At 40.4% G+C, this 19,986-nt stretch overlaps 1 protein-coding gene across 1 annotated transcript in view; it reads right to left on the bottom strand.

Moving 5' to 3' along the window:
• The window catches only part of ttyh3b (tweety family member 3b), a 35,091-nt gene extending 15,528 nt beyond the window's left edge, over positions 1–19,563 (bottom strand). The window contains exons 1-5 of the mRNA XM_014974395.2: positions 19,045–19,563; positions 16,599–16,784; positions 4,062–4,258; positions 736–847; positions 435–655 (exon numbers count right to left, since the gene is read on the bottom strand). Of these exons, the coding sequence (XP_014829881.1) occupies positions 435–655; positions 736–847; positions 4,062–4,258; positions 16,599–16,724 (656 nt within the window). The 5' untranslated portion in view covers positions 16,725–16,784; positions 19,045–19,563. The remainder of the gene's footprint in view (positions 1–434; positions 656–735; positions 848–4,061; positions 4,259–16,598; positions 16,785–19,044) is intronic.
• Between the last annotated feature and the right edge of the window lie 423 nt (positions 19,564–19,986).

The raw sequence follows: 19,986 nt of genomic DNA, 5'->3' as shown, positions 1-19,986 counted from the left end.
GCTGGCGGTCCCATTGAGTTAAAAAAAAGAAAACATAAAAAAAGTTCTTATCAGAATTGAGTGCAGGAAATGGGGAGAGAAGAAGCTGTGGCAGAACTCATGGCTGGGAACAAAGGACAGAAATCAGATATCAGAGGCAGCAGAAGTCACCCTGCACAATTTGTACAGAACATTTCTGAACATGTTTAATGTTTGTCATAGGTTTTCTTTAGTTGGTAAAAAGTAAGTCGTTCCTAAATGAGCTGACCACATCCCTGAAATAAGATCGCAAACAAAGGAAGGAGGTCGTCATGTTATGCCTGATTAGGGTGTGTTTTATTATTATCAATAAAGTAAATGAAGTTTTGTTGACATAGTATTTCTTATCTTAAATAAATACAAAGTATATGTCTGTGAAAGACAGGACTGGATTTCCAACTGTTTTATTTACTGACCTGTAAAAGTCAAAGGCCTCGGTTTTTTGGGCTAAGTCTTCCAGAGAGATGTCCGTGTTGGACCAGAAGGGGACGTCCACCATCAGCCTCACCAGCTCATCCAGCTGTCCTTGCAGCTTCTGGATGATGGCCACATAGTCCGTCTGATCCTGGAAGGTCGTCTCTAACTGGGCCAGGTTCTCCTCCACTGTCTGGTTTAAGGCTAGGGTATTATCTGACACCTAGAAACAAAAAAACATTCACTCAAGTGTACTTCTATTCATATTTAAGAGTAAAATATTTAGTGCTATTGTAGGCTCACCAGTTTCTCCACTCCAGAAACAGTGCGGTTGGCATGACGAAGGGAGTACGCCAGGCGACTGGCTCCATCACTTGACTCCCCGTTTCCATAGAATCCAACAGCGATTCCAGCACTGGAAGAAAAATGGGATCCAATACATGAATCTTTGACTCAATACAAACCTTTCATACCAATAGACAAACTTCTAAAAAACCAAAACTTCTAATTTTTGTTATAATTCACCTTGTCCTTCAGTTTTTCATCCTGAAAAACTGAAGGACCCGCTAAGTTGTCGGCTGCAGTTCATCTGCACCTTGCCTTGCCTCAACACCAGAAGGCAGCACTGAGTTCTCAGATTTCACCCTCATGCCTCAGGCAAACACAGTTCTTCCAGAGAGGATTCATGTACACACATGCACACTCACTCACACACACACAGTCTACACAATAATTGGGTCACCAGACCACAAATAATGTGATCCCCCTGCAGGGCTCTGCCCACAGTCATTCAGCACACAGGCTACAATATTTGGGGCTCTTCACTCATAAAGACTTTATCCAACATCATAAACAATAGAAACATTTTTTTCTATTTTTCTGTTGTAGCTAATCCATTCCTCCACCATGCTGCCTCCTTTAACCCCAATATGCTTTCATGCCCCCTCCGCCCCCCAGCACCCACTGAAAGCTTGTGTGTGTACCCTCTGACTCTGCCCTCCTTTTGTGTACTTTATGTACATGAGTCTACTGTACACTCTACTGACACTGCTGCTGTCTGCATGCAAGCACTAGACAGATTTGAAGAAATACATTACCATTGTTCAGACAATTCATTCAGACCTATTACATATTAATTAGCTCCATTTTACATCTGTCTTTACAAAGCACATATCCTCATGTATCTGTTTGCCCTCTGTGCTTTGTTAAACACATGAGCTATTGGCAGAGTTTTCCCCAGTGTACTTATATATATATATATATATATATATATATATATATATATATATATATATATATATATATATATATAAAAGAGTGGAGGGAGAGAGACAAGTGGCACAGGGGGCGAGGGAGAATACTAAGGGAACAGAAATTAAATCTGACACTAAAGAATAACTAGACTAATAAAGTGACTTTGTATAACAATACAAAATAAACATAACAAGAAACACTAAGAAGAACTGAACTAACACAGGATTAAATATAACCCAACCAAACAACCGTGGATTTTAATAAGAATCCCTGTGAATGCTTTAAAGGGGGAGCAATATGTATTTTCTAGACACCTAGTGCCATTTCATAGCTAGATCAAGTAACTGTTACCTCTGTTACTGCATGTGTCATAAAAATACTGTATCAAATATGGCTTAAAAGAAATTTGACTTTGTAATTTAACGCCTTGAAATTGGGACTCTGTCTCTTTAAAAACTCCTGCTCTTTCTGAAACTCCACCTTCAGGGAGTCATCACAACATGGCTCCTCTATTAACCCTTTAACTTAACAATGTTTTAAGGAGCATTTCACTGGGAAGTAGCTCCTATAATGAGCTCAGCAGATGAACAGTTTAACCAGGTGTTTGCTAATTGCTGCTGGCTAGTCTGAAGGAGCTGAGTAGGGGAGTTGTGGGGGAGGGGTTCTCTATAATCACCCCCTCCTTAGAGCTGGGAACTGCAGTTCTGAGGAGGAGCTTGGTCCTCGAAGGCGGGGCTAGGTCCACCAAGGAGGTTTGCAGAGCTGAATGGTTGGAGGTTAAAGGATTTCTCAAAAATGCATTTAAGAATCAAGCCAAGACTCCAGGTATATTTTTGATGAGATAACATTATAACAGGATGTAAAGCTCAAAAAAGTATGTTTAACATAACACTGCCCATTTAAAATATACATTTTCTGGTCAAAAGACAATTGCTTCCTATTGCTGTACATGTTTTACTGTAATCTTGCCCTTTCTGCCTTTTGCAGTCCAGTAAGAACACACTGGAAAACAACTGAAAGAAGTCCACATGTTGTTGACCCAGAGCCAAAAATAAGATGAAGACAAAGACTCACAAGCACACACTTGTGAGCAAAAAAATACAAATAAATGCAATAAAGTATACAAATGTTCTGATCTAAATTCGATTCTCAGTTAGGATATCAAGAAAAATCATAAAGTATTCAAAATCTAAAATAATCTCTCTCCCTCTGCCACACACAGGTACACAGAAAGCTTACATGACTGTATAATTAATTTCTCATCTCTGCATCAAATCTGCTGCTGCCTCCATGGCAACCTTTCTCGGCCAGGGAGAGGGCCGAAATGGAGAGATAAAATAAATAAAGGCTGAAAGAGATGGAGAAGCAGGAAGGGAGGAAAAGTCTAGAGCTTAGAAGCAGAGAGGAGATGACGGTAACTAAAAGAGGAATACATTCACATTCATAAACTGTCTGCACCATTGTTTGGTAATTTGTTGTCTCCATGTCTTCCTTGTCACGGTAGCTGTTCTCTCTTTTTTTGGTTTCTCTGTTTTATCGCTTCTACCTAATAAAACAGAGCTTGAAAGAACAACACATATGTAACCATGGAAAACTATTCAGGACGAAATTGTGCCACTTGGAAGATGAACTATAAATCTGGTCACATTCATCGTTTGTTGAAGACTTTAATTACTGTTTCCTTTGATTTTCTTCCCCATTTGTCATCTTCTGTGGTTCTCTGTTCTATTTTGGCTCCATGTTCTACACCTTTTCTTGTTCTTCTCAGTGATTAATGTGGCAAATATTGTCTCCAAAAAACAAGAACATTTGCAAGTTAGAGCTTGGATCTTAAAACTCCTCCACTTTGGGCAGGATTTCTTCTAAATGTGTAATATATTTAATCAGTTTGTATATCTCAGTCCTATTTTTACTTTTACAGCTGTTTGCTTTTTGTTATTTTTCTTCCTTTATTAATGGAAGAAAACTCGTTTACATACTTTGTAGTTGGTTCTGAATGTAGAAGAGCTAAAAGCAATGGTTTTCATGCTTTTGTAGACAATTTCTATATCTGAATAGATAGAGAAAACTAATTATTGCACAACCTAGCTGAGGATTAAAATTATTTATCAGTAAAATTCCAGTGGTCAGACTATTGCACACTTCAGCCTCCTTGAAGTATATGTAGTTCACACTTTGACCACAAAATGTCATATCAAATGTATCTAATGTGAGAGACATATGTTAACCAAAATTTGAAGTATTGATATGTCCCCTTAGTGTAGTCTCAGAGAAAGAAGTATGAAGCTAATTAGCATCACTAGTCCATAAGGGGATAAGTATACTTTAACAGATATTTTAGGGAAAAAACCAGCTCCAGTCGTTTAGCCTCTCACCTGCAGACGAGCGTGGCGATGATGACGCACCAAGCGGTGCAGCAGCAGTCAGCACTGGGCTGCTGGGAGTGAGAATGGGAGTGTGAGGAGTCTTCCTTCTTGCATCTTCGGCAGCAAAGCCAGAAGGAGTAGATGAGGAGGAAAATGAGGTCCAGGCCCAAACACAGCACGGCCATAGCACCGATGAGCAAAATAGACTAAAGAGAAGGAGGAGAAATAAATAAATTATTGGCTAATGCAGTTAGCACATATAAGAATCCTGTTCCAGAGTTATCACAGGAAAGAGGACCATTTTGGATGTGGATATAGAATACAGGAAGTCTGTCAGCAAATATGAGCAGCAACATTACACACTTCATATAAATTGAAGGAATGAATGCTAATCTATATGCAGCAGTGAACATGACTGGAAACTCCACTAAGAAAAAGAAAAGAAACCCATACTCTCAACAGAACAGACCAGGCTAACACCCAGAGCTAATTAGCTAACCTTGAGAGTGGCCAGGATGCTGTGAGCCAACAACACAGGCTGTGCAGATGTCAATGAAAACTGATTCAAAAACATTCAAAGACAACATAAAGACCCACATGAAAGACGAGTTATGCCATCTAACAAATGACATACACCAGATGTTTAAGAGAACTGCTCAAATTGAAGAGCAAAATAAGAATCACGGCGCTCTAAATGTTTCAAACTGTTTCTGTGTTTGACTTACTTTCAAAAATCCAAATTAAATAAAGTGGAAAAGACGTAGCCTAAAACGAGAACAGTTGTAACATTTCTCCTGTTACAGCAACATTTCTCCCGTTACAGCAACAGTTGTCCCGATACAGCAACAGTTGTCCCGATACAGCAACAGTTGCCGTGTTACAGCAACAGTTGTCCCGATACAGCAACAGTTGCCGTGTTACAGCAACAGTTGTCCCGATACAGCAACAGTTGCCGTGTTACAGCAACAGTTGTCCCGATACAGCAACAGTTGCCGTGTTACAGCAACAGTTGTCCCGATACAGCAACAGTTGTCCCGATACAGCAACAGTTGTCCTGATACAGCAACAGTTGCCGTGTTACAGCAACAGTTGTCCTGATACAGCAACAGTTGCCGTGTTACAGCAACAGTTGTCCCGATACAGCAACAGTTGTCCTGATACAGCAACAGTTGCCGTGTTACAGCAACAGTTGTCCTGGATTCTGTATGTAATAACTCTTGCAGCTCTTGCTCCATCTGCAATCCGCTACTTGTGAATCTCCCTGAAATGTTTGAGTGGGCTTTGTTTACGGCTTGCTGTTATCCCTGTTGCTAGTGCACATTTAGTGATGTTTTACATTTTTCTGTTTGTATACATTATGTTGTGCTATTTTAAATGATTATCACTTAAATTTTTAGAGTTATTTTTTAAAAAGCCCAACTAGAGACTAGTGCTGCTAATTAGCTGTTGCTATTGCACCATGATGCAAACATGGGACTGCTGTTTTATTCAGTTTGTCTATGTCGATGTGTGTTTGTCCCTATCAAATAAACTTTATAATAATTTCCCCTCTACATTTTTTTCCTACCACTTAACTTTCTGTTACAATGCTTGGATAAAAAAAATAAATAAAAAAAAACTCTGTGACGAGACTGCCACCTAATTTACACTACATCCAGCTCCGCTGAGTAATAAATTTCCACTGCTTTTGTTGTTTCTCCGAGGTTCCTCAGCAGTCCTCAGAACATAATGTAAATGGGGGTTTATGGCTGCCCATTTATCAAAAAACTAAAATCTCAATATTGATACGTCAGGCTGCAAGCACACATGCTCCACTTTTTCACCAAAACTTGGCCTGATACACAAAGTCCACAAAAAAATCCACAGTTCCACACTGGTCTTTACCACTGGGAAGAGGAGCATTTAGGATGTGGATAAAGAAAGCAGGAAGTCTGTTGACTGATAAGGGCAGAAAGCAGATCCACAGGCAGGCCACATAACTGAGCAGAGAAATGCACAAACAAGCGGAGTTCCTCTCTTTAGTTTGGAAATTGTGGTTATCTAGTGAATGTTTCATGCATACAAAATATAAGCAGCACATAACAATACATTGTACTGCATTTATACGTCATCAAATAATCACACCTCCATGGAGGGAAAGGAAGTGAAGCTGTTCAAGAGCTGCATGAGATAAATGCCAACCACACAGATCACTCAACCTCCAAAAGCTTTGAAGTGAAGAACAAAGTGGGGGAGACCGCCCCGTTACAGTAACAGTTGCCCCAGAGAGAAATGAGTTTAGAAGACAAAGGACACATGGAAGCATATGTGGAAAGAGGTGTTGTAATCTTTTTTTATGCTTATCTATATACCGATATGCTAATTTTCCTGTCCCTTCTGAAGTTGCCATTGCAGGGCAAAGCCATCCAGACACAGGAGGGTTCTAACATTTCATCTGAGAGACTACTTACAGCAGACAAAGATCTCCTGCATCATCATCCTGAAACGGCAGCAATGCAATTGTAGGGGCCCCTGGAGAGTAACACAATCCGACAATGTCTTCAAGATCTTCCTAGAGTTTCCTGCAATTCCAGAGTCTGGAAGGCTTTTTGTGTTGACTGTAAATTTCTCCAGTCTGTAAGAAGTTAACTTCCACACCAGCTTTAGTGGGCTGGGAGTCAGATTCATGCTTATAAGAACAATGCTAACACGTGTGTAGGTGATGGCAGGTGTAATCTCTACAAAATGGTAAATATGCATTGTTCCATCATCATAGCTTTTGTTAATGAACACTAAAGTACTGATAGCACAGCTTGTTGCTAACATTATTCATTTTTACAAACTAGTTTTGTTCACCCTTGGTTTACTGACTCTTCTCTGCCAGGTTGAAGACGATGACCAGGGTAGATCAGGAAAAGACCCTGATGGGACAGGAGAGGGAACATGTCTGTCTCTGGTATTATCCGGTGTTATCATCTTGTGCTTTGGTAAAGCCATGCTTAGCACCAGCTACACAATGTTATGTTTCTTGAGTCTAAAACGCAACTACATTATAATACAATGAACAAAACCAATAAAGCTTTAGTTTGGACAGAAATGTTATACTTCATAATCTTCCTTTTTTTAAACATAACATTCCATACTTGGGCTTAACTCTTTAAAATTTAACATTAAGTAACCACGAACCTTAAATTTTAATTAAAACCTCAGTGGCGACCAACTCTCTGCAACAGCCTCATCCTCCTCTCAGTCACTCTGACAGTGCCTAGATTAACTGTGGGGCTGACAAACCGTCAGAGCAGATTAAGCGAGGCTCAATTAGATGCTAATAAGCATGGTGAGCTTGGCTATAAATGAGTCTGCCCACTTTGATGTCACTATGTGAGAGTGAGCATTAGCCCTACCAGAGATCAGCTTGCCAGGTGGAGGAGGGGCCAGCACAGCAAACACCAAGGCACAGTGATCTACTTTCAATCTGCCCATGTGAAGTGTGTGTGTATGTGTGTGTGTGTGTGTGTGTGTGTGTGTGTGTGCGTTTGTTTGTAATACCTTGTGGGGACAATTTTCCTGACATATACTACGTTGTGGGGACCAATCGCTCCTCGTGGGGACAGGAGCCTGGTCCCCACGAGGGGAAACCCTGTTTTTGGGTCAGGGGTCAGAGTTAGGGCTAAGGTATGAATTGAGTTTTGGGTAGGGTTAGGGTTAGGTATGTGATGGTTAGGGTTAGGAAAAGGGTAAAGGTAAGGTTTAGGCTGTAGAAATGAATGGAAGTCAATGGAAAGTCCCCACAAAGATAGCAACACAAACGTGTGTGTGTGTGTGTGTGTGTGTGCGTGCGTGCGTGCGTGCGTGCGTGCGTGCGTGTGTGTGGCTGTGACAAGATCAATGACTTCCACTTCTGTGAGTCGTCCTTGCTCTGCCAGACTGTGTGTGTTATTATCTATAGACTGGACTCATGCAGGACCTGTACACAACTTTTTCCAGCCCTAGGCAGTGACTGACCTCAAGTGTATTCTGGTTGTATTTAGTTCTTCTGCAAGTTCAAAGGATTTAAAAGAAAGTCATTGGTCTGTCCTTTTCAAAGAGCAATGAGATAATTTCTCCCACTATGTAAACTGTAGCCTACAAGCTAAAACTATAATTACTGACTTTGCTCTCCACAGCTGGGAATATGTGTTATTTTGGATCACATGGTTCCACTTTAATGATCTGCAGCTGTTTAACTGTAGCTGACTGTGCAATTCAAACAGATGAACGCAAACGCAGAAGCGTAGTCGCAGGGCCTGTGTGCTGTAGCTTCAACAGCCTCTGGATAACAGCTCCTATTTCAGCACTCCAAGAATAAAAAGATGTGAAACGTTACTATGGATGAATGTTTCATCACTATGAAATGCTGAGGACATTCAGTGCGTTGCAAAAATAAACCATGCCCAACAGAAGCAGGTTTATGCTGTGGGGCTACTGTTCTCCAGCAGGTAAGAGCTGATGGGAGGATGGATGGGCAAACCAGGAAAAACCTGTTAGAGGCAACAAGAAACAAAAAACAAAAACAACAACAACAAAAGAAGAGACGGGTGAGTGATGGGAAGTTATCCTGCTTTAATTCAGTGTGTAACATTTCATCTATGTTATGGTGATGTTTTGATCTTAAAGGCTAAGAAATCATGGTAAATTCAAAAATCATAAAAAGTATAGATATATTTTTTTAAAAATCACAATGGTTCAGTCAAAGTCCAGTCTTAAATTTAATTGAGTATCTATGAATAAATATTAAAATGGCTGTTTTCTCACTTTATATCCAAAATGGTTGTCTTTGTGCTATTTTGCAAACAAAATGGGGAATAAATTCAGTCTCTGCACAAGCAAAACTGCTAGAGAAATACCTCAATTTCCTGCAACATAACTGTATACTCAGAATACACTTTATAGAAAATTCTTATTTAAAAAATGATGAAAAACATGTTTCTTTTCAATTCATAACTACTTTATTTTAGTCTGTCAAATAAGATCACAAGAAAATACATTAAAATTTGTGAAAAAGTTCAAGGTGTTTGGATTTTTTTTCCAACATGGAGCACAAAGTAAAAGTGTGAGGGAAACAAAATGAAACTGAGTGAACCAGAAAGAAAAGAACCTACACTGAAGACGTTCTCTGTTCATTTAGAATGTGTCATGTTGTAATATGGTGATGGATGCGGTGGACAGAGGACACTATGTAGGCCTTTGTTTGAGTGTTGAGTGGCTGCATGAAAACCTTTGAGAAAGATATACTGAGGCCCTCTAAAGGCTGGCCCCAGTGAAAAAAGTAAAAGAAAAAAGATAATGAAAGAAAGAATCCTTTAACTATCAACTGCCCCACCGCCACACTCCCTCCCCCAGCCCAGTCCCCCCTTCTTTTTCGTCTTGTCACACTCTTTCCCTCCCACAGCCTAACCGAAATTAACAACTTCACCCTGTGAAAAACACACAGACCCTGAGGGAACCGAGTGACCTCACACCAATAAACAACAGAAAGAGACACATACACTCTGACACAGAAGACCATCTCACTGTAAGTAAGCATATAGCTTACCGTACCACACATAAAAACGCTCGGGCTTACAGTCACGGTGCTCACTGACATGGAAACAGCCTCATCTGCTGAAATATGTCAGTATGTAATTAGTCTGAAAAGGGGGTCCTTAAAATTCCAGTGGGTGCACACAGGGACACAAACATGCACAAAGGCCCTTAGTTAAACACTGAATAGCTCACAGGAAGTGGCTATTTGGCAACTTAGCAGCACCTCCCGTGGCTCATCAAGTCTCCTTACTCTCTCCTCTCATCTCAAGCTAGTCTTTTTTATCTTGTTTTTCATTCCTCCTCCTCTGCCTGCGTTTCCCTCCAGTTCTCATCTTCCCCCCCTTGTTCATGACTGTGGGTACCTTCTCACTCTGAGCTCATGAACTTCCACGCCCCCACTCCCCTCCTCCTCTCTTCTCAGTGCATGCCAGCAATCTGCAGCAACTGAAATGGGTGCTTCTAAATGATGCATCACAGTTTTGTGGGAGCTGCCAAGGCTAAACAACCTGGTGCAGAGACCTGGAAGTCACCTTGTTCAGGAATTATAAGGAAAGGGAGTAAAATCAAACATGAGCTTTAGGTTTTTCTGTTACCATGGCGGCGCCCTGTATGGCTGTGGCTGCTTCGGCTCTTGGTAACACAGACAATTTGTTGGTTAGGTCAATATTTTCTGTTGCAACATCATCTGGACGCCATAAATTCGGAGACACGGACACGGACCAGAGCTCTATAAAGCTACGCTAGTTGGATCAGTTAGATCAAGCTACATACACAGCAGCAGAGCAGCAGAATCTTCCAACAACCCAGGTCCATGAAGACACCAGAGGAGGCTTGAGAGAAAACAAAAGCATCGGTGTCATGTTGGACTTACAGATAAGCTAGAAGCTAACCCTTTCCGATTGCAGCCCCCTCTCTATCTGGCTTGCTAACATACGCTCCTTTGAAAGCAAACTGGACAACCTGAAGCTGGATTTAACCCCCAAAAGGGAAACAACAAACTGCTGCATTCTTATTTTCTGTGAGACATTAAACTCATCTGTCCCTGATAACGCCATCGGCCTGGATGGGCTAACATGAGTCATGCTCTCGCTGTTGTTTGCATTTACATTAACAACAGAAGGTGTAACAACACCACCCTGGTCTCCAGTCATTGCTCTGTGGACATTAAGTTCATAATTGTGGGTTGCAGACCCTTCTACCTGCCCAGGGAATTCACCACTGAAATCATTGTTGCTGTCTACAGCCCTCGCCCACAACCCTTGCACTAACGCCTAGAAAGCTTTGAGTACTCTCTTTATTGTGTTTTTATTGTTGCTGGAGACTTTAACCAGGATAACATGAATAATGTTTTTCCAAGAAGGTCTTCAGACGAGCTCCCTGCCCCCATCTCAACTCTTCAGATCATCTTTCGGTTACGCTCATCCCAGCACCGGCTCACCAAAGAAAAGCCTGTGGTGAAGAAGGTGAGAGTGTGTCCTGAGGGAGCTATGTCTGCACTGCAGGACTGTTTTGAGTGCACAGACTGGGGCATGTTCAGAAAGGCCTCTACACACAACCAACACAGTATGTGGCATCTGTGTCAGACTACATCCAGAGATGTACGGAGAAGGTTACTCCAACACAGACAATACTCATGGGCCAACCAGAAACCTGGGATGACTGAGGAGGTGTATTCAGTACTCAGGTGTATTCAGAGAGAGTGAAAAGCTGCCTTCAAATCTGGTGATGCGGCCATACTTAGATCAGCGAGGGCCAATCTAAACCATACCATCAGGACAGCAAAACATGCCATCCAAGGTTTCTTTCATGATCCCAGCAACACCACACAACTATGGCAGGGCATCCAGTCTACCATCAGATTGCTCACCACCAATAATACCCCCACCAAGACCGTCTGAAAATGCTAGGTTATATATTATTAACAATATATTAATATTGTACATTTATGTATTTGTAGGCACACTTGTGATTTTTCTCTTTGTTTTGTTTTTCTCTGTTTGCTCCGGCAGCCAAGCGACATTTCATTACTAATTTCAATATTGTGTCTTTGTGCAACGACAATTAAATGAGTCTAAGGTGTGAGATAAAACTGCTCTCTAAAGCAGTTTTGTCGACTTCCTCAATGAATAATTGAAAAGTACTAATTCCCTTTGATTCATGTTACTAATTATAGGAGCTCTTTTCTAGTAATTCATCAATTTTTAATCTAATAATATGTGAAAATGTGTAAAATGCAAAAGAAAGAAAGGGAAGGAAAGGAAAGGAAGAAGGTCAACTTCATTATCAACACTGCTACGAGTTTATTGAACAAAAGTTATGCCAATGCATTTAGATGTTAAGAGTTCATAATACACAGTCCTTTTTGTCACATCTCTTGCACAATTATGGTTCAAATATGAGATTTTGAAGTTACTCATATTTAAACAAAAAATATATATAAAAAATAAATAAATACAGCCTCTTATCAGCTTAACTCGTTTAATTTGAGCTCTGAATTTCTGCATCAGTTTTTGAAATCTAAATGAATACTTTATTGTCCCTTAAGCCATCAGAAGTTCTTTGTCTCATTAACTATCTAAGGATTCAAGGATTTTTTTATTGTCATACATGAGTTGCTTGTTTATGATATGAAATTTGGTCTCAGGTAGGACTCAGGTACTTCGATCAGAAAACACCCAGTTTCCTTTTAAGGGGAAAAAAATAAAAATCTATAGTCCCATTCTGTTTTCCTTTAGTTACTCCAAAAAACTTCTAATTTGTTGTAGACAGTAACTGGTCACCAGGATTAGATGAACCAGAAGATTATCTATCACTTTCAGAATCAGTTAAAGCATCTGATTCACTTTCTCTTCCACTCTTTTCTTATTGCATCTGTTTAGGTTTTGCCCCTTTAGGATTCAGATTTCCTCCACTATACCCTGCCAGCATGCCTAGGTGGGCCCCATATAGAGGAAAGGAGGGCAGACCAGATGGGTCCCATATGGGTTTGTCCGCGGGTTCCACGGTGGCCCCACATGGGTTTGCCCATGTAGGGCCACAGCCCACATGGGCCCTACATGGTGGTGGGTCGACATGGGTTTGCCCATTTAGGGCCCAAGTGGGCTGTGGCCCTACATGGTAAACCCATGTGGGGCCACCGTGGAACCCGCAGACAAACCCATATGGGACACATATGTCTGCCCTTTCCCCCATATGGGGCCCACCTAGGCATGCTGGCAGGGGAACTAAATCATCAACATCCATTTCTTCTTGAGCTCCTTCTTGCTCAAGTCCGTGAAGAGTAGTATTTGACTCTCTTCACGGACTTGAGCAGACGTGATGACATCCTCAATGCCATACATTCGACTACTTTCCCTGCTGAAGCTCCTTCCTCTGCGTTCATTTTTGGAGCTCCATCCCCAGCGGTAACTGTTCACGCTCCAGTTAAAGTATCTGCTGATGTTCTTGGCCCAGGATTTTCATTCACCTGAACAGTCTTTCTTATTAGACCCAAACACCTCATAGTTTGGTTTGTTGCCAAAATCACCACTATGGTCAGTCCCTCATAATCATTTCTTAGAATAATAAACACTTGTCTCTGAATGAAACAACTTCAACTTCACTGATTTGCCTTCATTGCTGAATCTGACCAAGATGTTTCTATTCCAATTCCATCATTGCTGATAAAAGGTGGTAAATTAAACAAGGACATTTTTTATGCAGGGTTTGTCAGGCTGAAGATGGTAGTTTGTGTATTTCTCAAAGCAAAACCATTCTCAATTACACTGTTCACCTTGTCAATAGAGTCCAAAACCATAACCACTGCAATACTAATTCTAAGTGCTGCATTCACTCTTTCACATTTGAGAAGTTCCCCAATAGTCAAACCACAACTGAAATATCCACATCAACTGGTATTTTAATACCATCCTGATGGGCAAGGCTCCTAAAGCCTTCAGAACTGTAACTTCCCCCAATAATCACACCAAGCTGAAAAAAAAATACTAATGAAACACCAGTGAAAGAAGAATGTGTTAAACTGTGAAAAAAGTTTAACACTGTAAAAAGTAAAGTTCAAATCTTTAGAAAACCTCACACTCGTTCTCCTTTCCACACATGCAGCGGATGCTCACTCATGTGCACAAAGAGATTCAGTTTTCTTTAAGAAAGGATTAAAAGGAATTACAAATGGAAACAAAAACAGCAAAAAAGGAAGGAAAGAAAGGAGGGCTTTGGTGACAAAAAAACTGTGGCAGGGAAGAATGAGCAAATGTACCTATAAATTAAAGAAAGCAAGAATTAAACAAAGAAAGGAAGGAGAGAACAAAAGAGAATAACCGTAGAATGGAGGAAGAAAGAAAAATAAAGGGTTAAAGAAATGAAGGAAAACTGGTCAGAAGAACCAAAGTAAGAAAGAATAGAATAGAATGATAGAAAGAAGGAAGGAAGGGTTGAGTGAGGAATAAATGAAGCCCAGAAATATTTTTGTCATATCTAAATTCTGACTGGAAAAATAACTAAATTAAATTGAAATTCTTCATTTCTAAGGTACTATCCTCCAATCAGGACTGTATTTTGGTCAATGTCTTCCACTTGGGTAATCAATGTAGCCTCAGAAGATGCAGGGCAAAAAGAGAAGAATACAAAAAATTGCCGTACATAGATTTTCATGAACAGTTGAAATCAGAAGTTTACATACACCTAATAAAGACACACACCTCTGTTTTCTCAGTGTCTGAGGTTAAATCAGAACCAACCATTTCTTGTTTTAGGTAAATTAGAATTGCCAAAATTACAGCTATTTTCTAAATGCAACAACAATGAGAGAAACAATATGTCAGAAGTCCACATGTAGAATGATTAACATCTCCTTAAACAATGAGGGAAAGCCCAGATGCTTTGTTGTTTGACACAACAAAGCAGTGTGTTTTGAAGGAAATATTAAAAGAATAAACCCAAGTTATCAGGAAGAGAATTGTGGAGCTGTAAAAGTCTGCTTCATCTGGGATGGTCTGGGAACAACAGATGCTTGAAGGTGCCATGTTCATCTGTTCAAACAATTATATTTAAGTATAGACAGGATGGGAATGTGCAAATGGATCCCAGAACAAAAGCTAAAGACCTTGTGAAGATGCTGGCTTAAGCTCTGCAGTGAAACATGGCCTCTACCAACATGGGCTAAAACGCTACTTAGCAAGGAGGAAACCATTACGCCACAGCACACCTGAGTCAGATAAATGACTCCTTACTGGACCGTCGTGAAACATGATGACGTAATTAATTTTTTTTTTACTCATCTGTGTGAAAGGTGATCATTGTGAGGGTGTTGATGTGGTCAGTTTAGTGTAAACCATTTGGTAAATGGTTGAATAAAAAACTGAAACAAAAATGTTTAAAATTTTTTGTAGAAAAAAAAAACATTTTATTTTGCCTGTACATATTTCTACTTTTAATGACTTTGAGGTCAAAGACGTGGATACAAACAGCTGGTCAAGAACTGAATGCTGGAGCAGCAGAAGAGTGGAGCGAGCAGGAGGAGCACCGAGCGTCCCAAGAAAGAAAGAACTTTTCAGAATTCAGCGAACATTTATGACAGATTTTAAAACACAGATCGCCGTCTGATTATTGCTGCAGAGAGTCTGACGCCCTCACATTAGTCTCAATGAGAGCAATGGATGCTGGAAAGAATATAATGGCAGTTTTTAAAACACACATCCACCACTGTTGTGACCCCCATTAAAACATACTTTCAAAAGGATTTAAATTGTCTTTGTTGTCAGAATATTTAAAATAGTACTTTTTTCCTCTTGCTGTCACTCCTAACATTACAGTATTTATTTTCATGATCCCTCTCTCCCAGTCTTCTTCTGTCTCTGTGGCAGGCAGGCAGGCAGTGCAGCAAGCCGACTGCAGGAGAGCAGGAAGGGGAAAGGGTCACGATGAAGAACAGGGTTAAAACTCAAACATACAGAAAAACATCATTTCAATCATTTATGAATTTAAAAATATTTCTTAAATATTTATTCAATGTGTAGACAAAAAACATCTGTTTTCTTTTTTTTCTGGCAGAAAAGATGGGAGGTCCTGACAAACTAGCTAATTTCCCTAAAATGTAACATAAATAGAAAATGAATTATGGAGTTAAAACACGTTAGACGACAGGTCAAACCACTAACCTGGTTATATCAAACAGTTTGCCAGAAGAAATCCTAAAGAGCATTGAATTAAATTAAAATATACTTACTCCAGGACAGATGAGAGCTCCAGCGAGAAACAAGATGGCGATGAAATATTCTGAAAGTGTTTTGAAGAGTGAACCATGTGACCACACTGTGATGCCTCACAGCTGCATCTCATTTTCTTAAGTTTAAAGAATGTATCATTTCTGTTTTTGAAGTTCAAGTTCATGTAACATTTTATTAAGTTGAATTCAATAATGTGTTCAGTTAACTTGATGTCAGTCCAGCTGACTAAAACCTAGTATTATTTGTTACAGTGTGTAAACGTCTGAAGTCGAAGAAAGTTACAAGATATCTCCCCTCCCCTACCCCTCCTCCCCAAAAATATTCTAAGCTCTAAGCGTTCTGGTGTTGAGTAAATAATAATTTTGGCAATTCTGATTAATGTAAAACAAGAGATGTTTTATCTGATTTAACTTCAGAAAATCTGTTTATTAGGTGTATGTAAATATCTGATTTCAATTGCACATCCAGTGAGGAATGAGACTATTCCATTAATAAAGAAATTGTTTTGCACTTATGTATCGATCCAAATGGTTGAGTGGTAACAGCTTCAGAGGCCTGCTTCATGAACATTTAATTCATTTCCTTTCAGGAAGCTCTGATCAATGCAGAGGGAACCCACAACCCCCACACACAAGAAGGCCCACAGAAACCACTCAGCCAGTCGGCTGTAATTTAACAGCATGTGCATGTGACAAGAGGCGGGACGATAACGTGACACAACGTGCTGCACAACAAAACGAGAGTGTGAAGTAATTAGTATCTTGTATTTTCTCCTCACCTTCTGATACTCTGAGTCCTCTGGTCTGAAGTCACTGCTCACCATTTGAAATTCCAGGTTAAAGTGAGGTAACCGGTGAAGCAGATTCACCCACCAAGGTGGAGAGTAGTTGACCACGGCCGCCATCCTGATGCAGCTGCCTGCAGACTGTGACTTCGCTCTGCAGCCTGATTCTTCACCGGGACACTGCAGAACAATTCAGAGTTTACACAGCTGCAAAGCACAGTGGTTAGTCTCATTCTAAGAAATGCGTCTTATGTACATTTCGCTGCTAAAACAGTCTTCTGCAGAAATCCACATGCAACAATCAGGCATAAGATTATGACCATCTGCCTAGTAGTGTGTTAGTTCCCCTATTTGCTGCCAAAACAAGCGCTGCCCCTTCGCATAAACTCCTCTAGACACCTGAAGGTGTGCTGAGGTATTTGGCAAAAAGTTCTGTAAGTTGTACGGTGGGGACAGCATGGATCAGAGCTGTTTGTCCAGCACATCCCACTGACAGTAAATCTGACTGAGATCTGGGAAATTTTGAGGCCAAAACTGTTGCTGTGCTCCTTAAAGCTTTGCTGAACAAAAGTTTAAGATGGAGAACATTTTGTGACAGAGAAACATTTTTCTGTTGAAACTGGGCACAACCATCAGAGAGCACATCTTCAATGAAATGGTGTATGTGGTTTACAACAATGCTCAGGTATGTTGTACATATAAAGGGAGTCCTTCAAATGCTTCACTGTCCTTGGCCTGCTGGATGCCTAACACTGACAGTCAAACTGACATAATTGCTTGCTTTGTGATTAATTCAGCAAAATTAATATCTGCTCATTTGAATTAGAAAATTCTAATTTAAATTCCATGCAACTTGTTGCTGCTTGATAAATATAAAAACAAAAACAAAAGGAATAAATTCCACACTCTTCATTTTGACACATATAACTCATAGCTGGATAAAAGTCATTAATTTCCTCACTGGTTATGGTTAGACCCATGTGGCTAACACCAGCATACCTGGTGAGAGTCAGTGCGACGGAAGCTTAAATTCTACATTGATGTTGTGATGATAACATAACATGTTGACAGTGTTCAAACAGAACATTGAACATCTATAGTACCACACTGCTTTTTTGAGCTTTGCCGTCTTCTCATACTGCATAATAAGGCCACATGTTCCCCAAGTAAGCAACACACAAGTATCCAGTCATCCAGGACACAAAAGAAAATGTGACTCTGCAGAAAAGACCCCCTTCTTCCACAGCTAGGTCCAGTTCTGATGCTCGCATGTACCTTACTGACTCTGGGCGGTGAGCAGAACAACTGGTTTACAGCCGTTAATAAACTGCAGTGCCTTGATACCACGGATGCTTTTCTATCAGAAGCAACATTAGCTTATTCAGGTATTTTAGCTACAAAATCTCAAAGCAATGTTCTTTCCATAGACCAGTTTTTAGAGATGCTCACCACTGCAGAACAGAAACACCCAACAAGAGTTGCAGCATTGGAGATGCTCTGACCCGCTTATTTACCCTTGTTCAATTTGTTGCACTTACCTATCTTTCCTATTTCTAACACATTCACTTTAAGGACAAAATGTTCACCATAATATCCCACCATAATCAGGGTTATTTATACCACACATCAGTGGTCATAATGTTATGCACGATTGGTGTATGATTACCTCATCACACAGGGGATATGGAAAAAGCATGCCAATATGAAGCATATTCTGACCAGATAACGTCAGTGTACTGTAACAGTAGCTGTTTCACTGTCAGGAAAAATGTTGAGTTTCGAGTTAGAGTCGCGTGCAATAATGAACCTGTGTGGATAAAATAATGCATTTTGACATTTTACTTGCATTCGATGAAAGCAACATAAGTGATGATGAAATGGATGACTGTGGTGTATGCTGGGTTTCTGCCTGATATGTTATGCAGCAACACAGTCTCAACGGAGGGAAATCTCTTTCTGATACGATGAAAATTATCTGTGAAGGTGGTAAATGTAAAGAAATGTACCACTGAAGGTATCTTAGAGACAACATTCTTGGGGAAATCTTATGTATGGTAAAATGATGGTTGGCGTTTCTCCCGCATCACCCAGTTTGCACCCGTGGTGCAAATCACAGGCTCCGTGGCATAAATCAGGAGAAATGGCCGTTAAACGCGGCCCGACGCACTTCCATATCAAGTACATTATAGCAAACACACGTAGGTCAGAGGAACTACTGTCATGAACACGATGAGAGGTTATTTATTGTCTCAGTCGATTAGACAAAAAAAAAAGAAAAAAAAAAGGTTGAAAACCCCGGATTAGCTGGCTTCATCCTGCTTTGTGATTATTAAAACTACTGCAATGACTGAGCCGTCAAAGCAAAGATGAGGGGAAAAAATGCAGCAAATAATGAATTTGCTGGCATGTCTGAGTGTGGGTGAATAGGAATACCACCTACCTAGTGAAGCACAAGCGGGCGCAGAATCTCGTTCAGCAGCTTATTTCTTCTTTCCGGGAGACCAGAGCGGCGTGTACCTCACCTTTTGTCTTCCTGATCCCGTGATGGTGGAGCTGGATGTGAAGACTACAAGCTGCTGCGGCATCAACGCGGCTGGACCGAGCTAGCTGCGACGAGCCAGTCGGCTACAGTCCCGACCGCATCGAAAAGAACACAAAAACCTGCACGCATTTCCCCCGCAAAAACACCACCGCTTCGACTGTTCTCCCCTGTGGCAGATTAGGGGTTAAACTATTTGACCCAAAAGCCTAGCTATGTGGTCTTATATTTATTTATTTTACAGTTCGTCGATGCCGTAGCTGTCTTTGCTTCCACGACGAGGGTTGGTTCGGTACCTTTAGCGCTTATATTGTTGGAGCATGAAGCAAACACGGTCTGTAGAAATCCCCGGAGGATGGGGCTTTGCGGCAAGCTTTGCCACTCTGGATGTCTCTCCGTGTGATGAGCAAATGCGCAAAAATGGCTCCCCCTGACGTTGAAAAGGTGGTAGTACAGGCTATGGAAAAGCCTGTACTAAGATAATGGGTAGATGGATGCTAAAAATATAGCTAAATAATTTAGAATTTGATCATAATTTCAGGAACTTTCACCACCAGGTAACATTAACACATTATGTATGATGGGTGATGGATGTTTGGAAGCTTTTATTTCTGTTAATTATGATTATTTTCTGCTCACAATTAATAATAACATATTTAGAAAAAAATATATCAGACCAATACAAACAATTTCTAAAAACAGAATTAATGAAAAATATCTTCACTACCTCCTTAAACTTGTTTTCAAACTGCACTTTTAATCTGACAAGACTGATTGGGAAGTACAGTGTAACTTATTGAATATGATGGCAGAAATCAGTATTGTGATTACTTATTCACCCTC

This window comes from Poecilia mexicana, unplaced genomic scaffold, assembly GCF_051168715.1.
Source record: "Poecilia mexicana isolate PSO_F unplaced genomic scaffold, ASM5116871v1 scaffold_2, whole genome shotgun sequence".
Lineage (NCBI taxonomy): Eukaryota > Metazoa > Chordata > Actinopteri > Cyprinodontiformes > Poeciliidae > Poecilia > Poecilia mexicana.
This window is presented reverse-complemented; position numbering and strand designations above follow the sequence as displayed.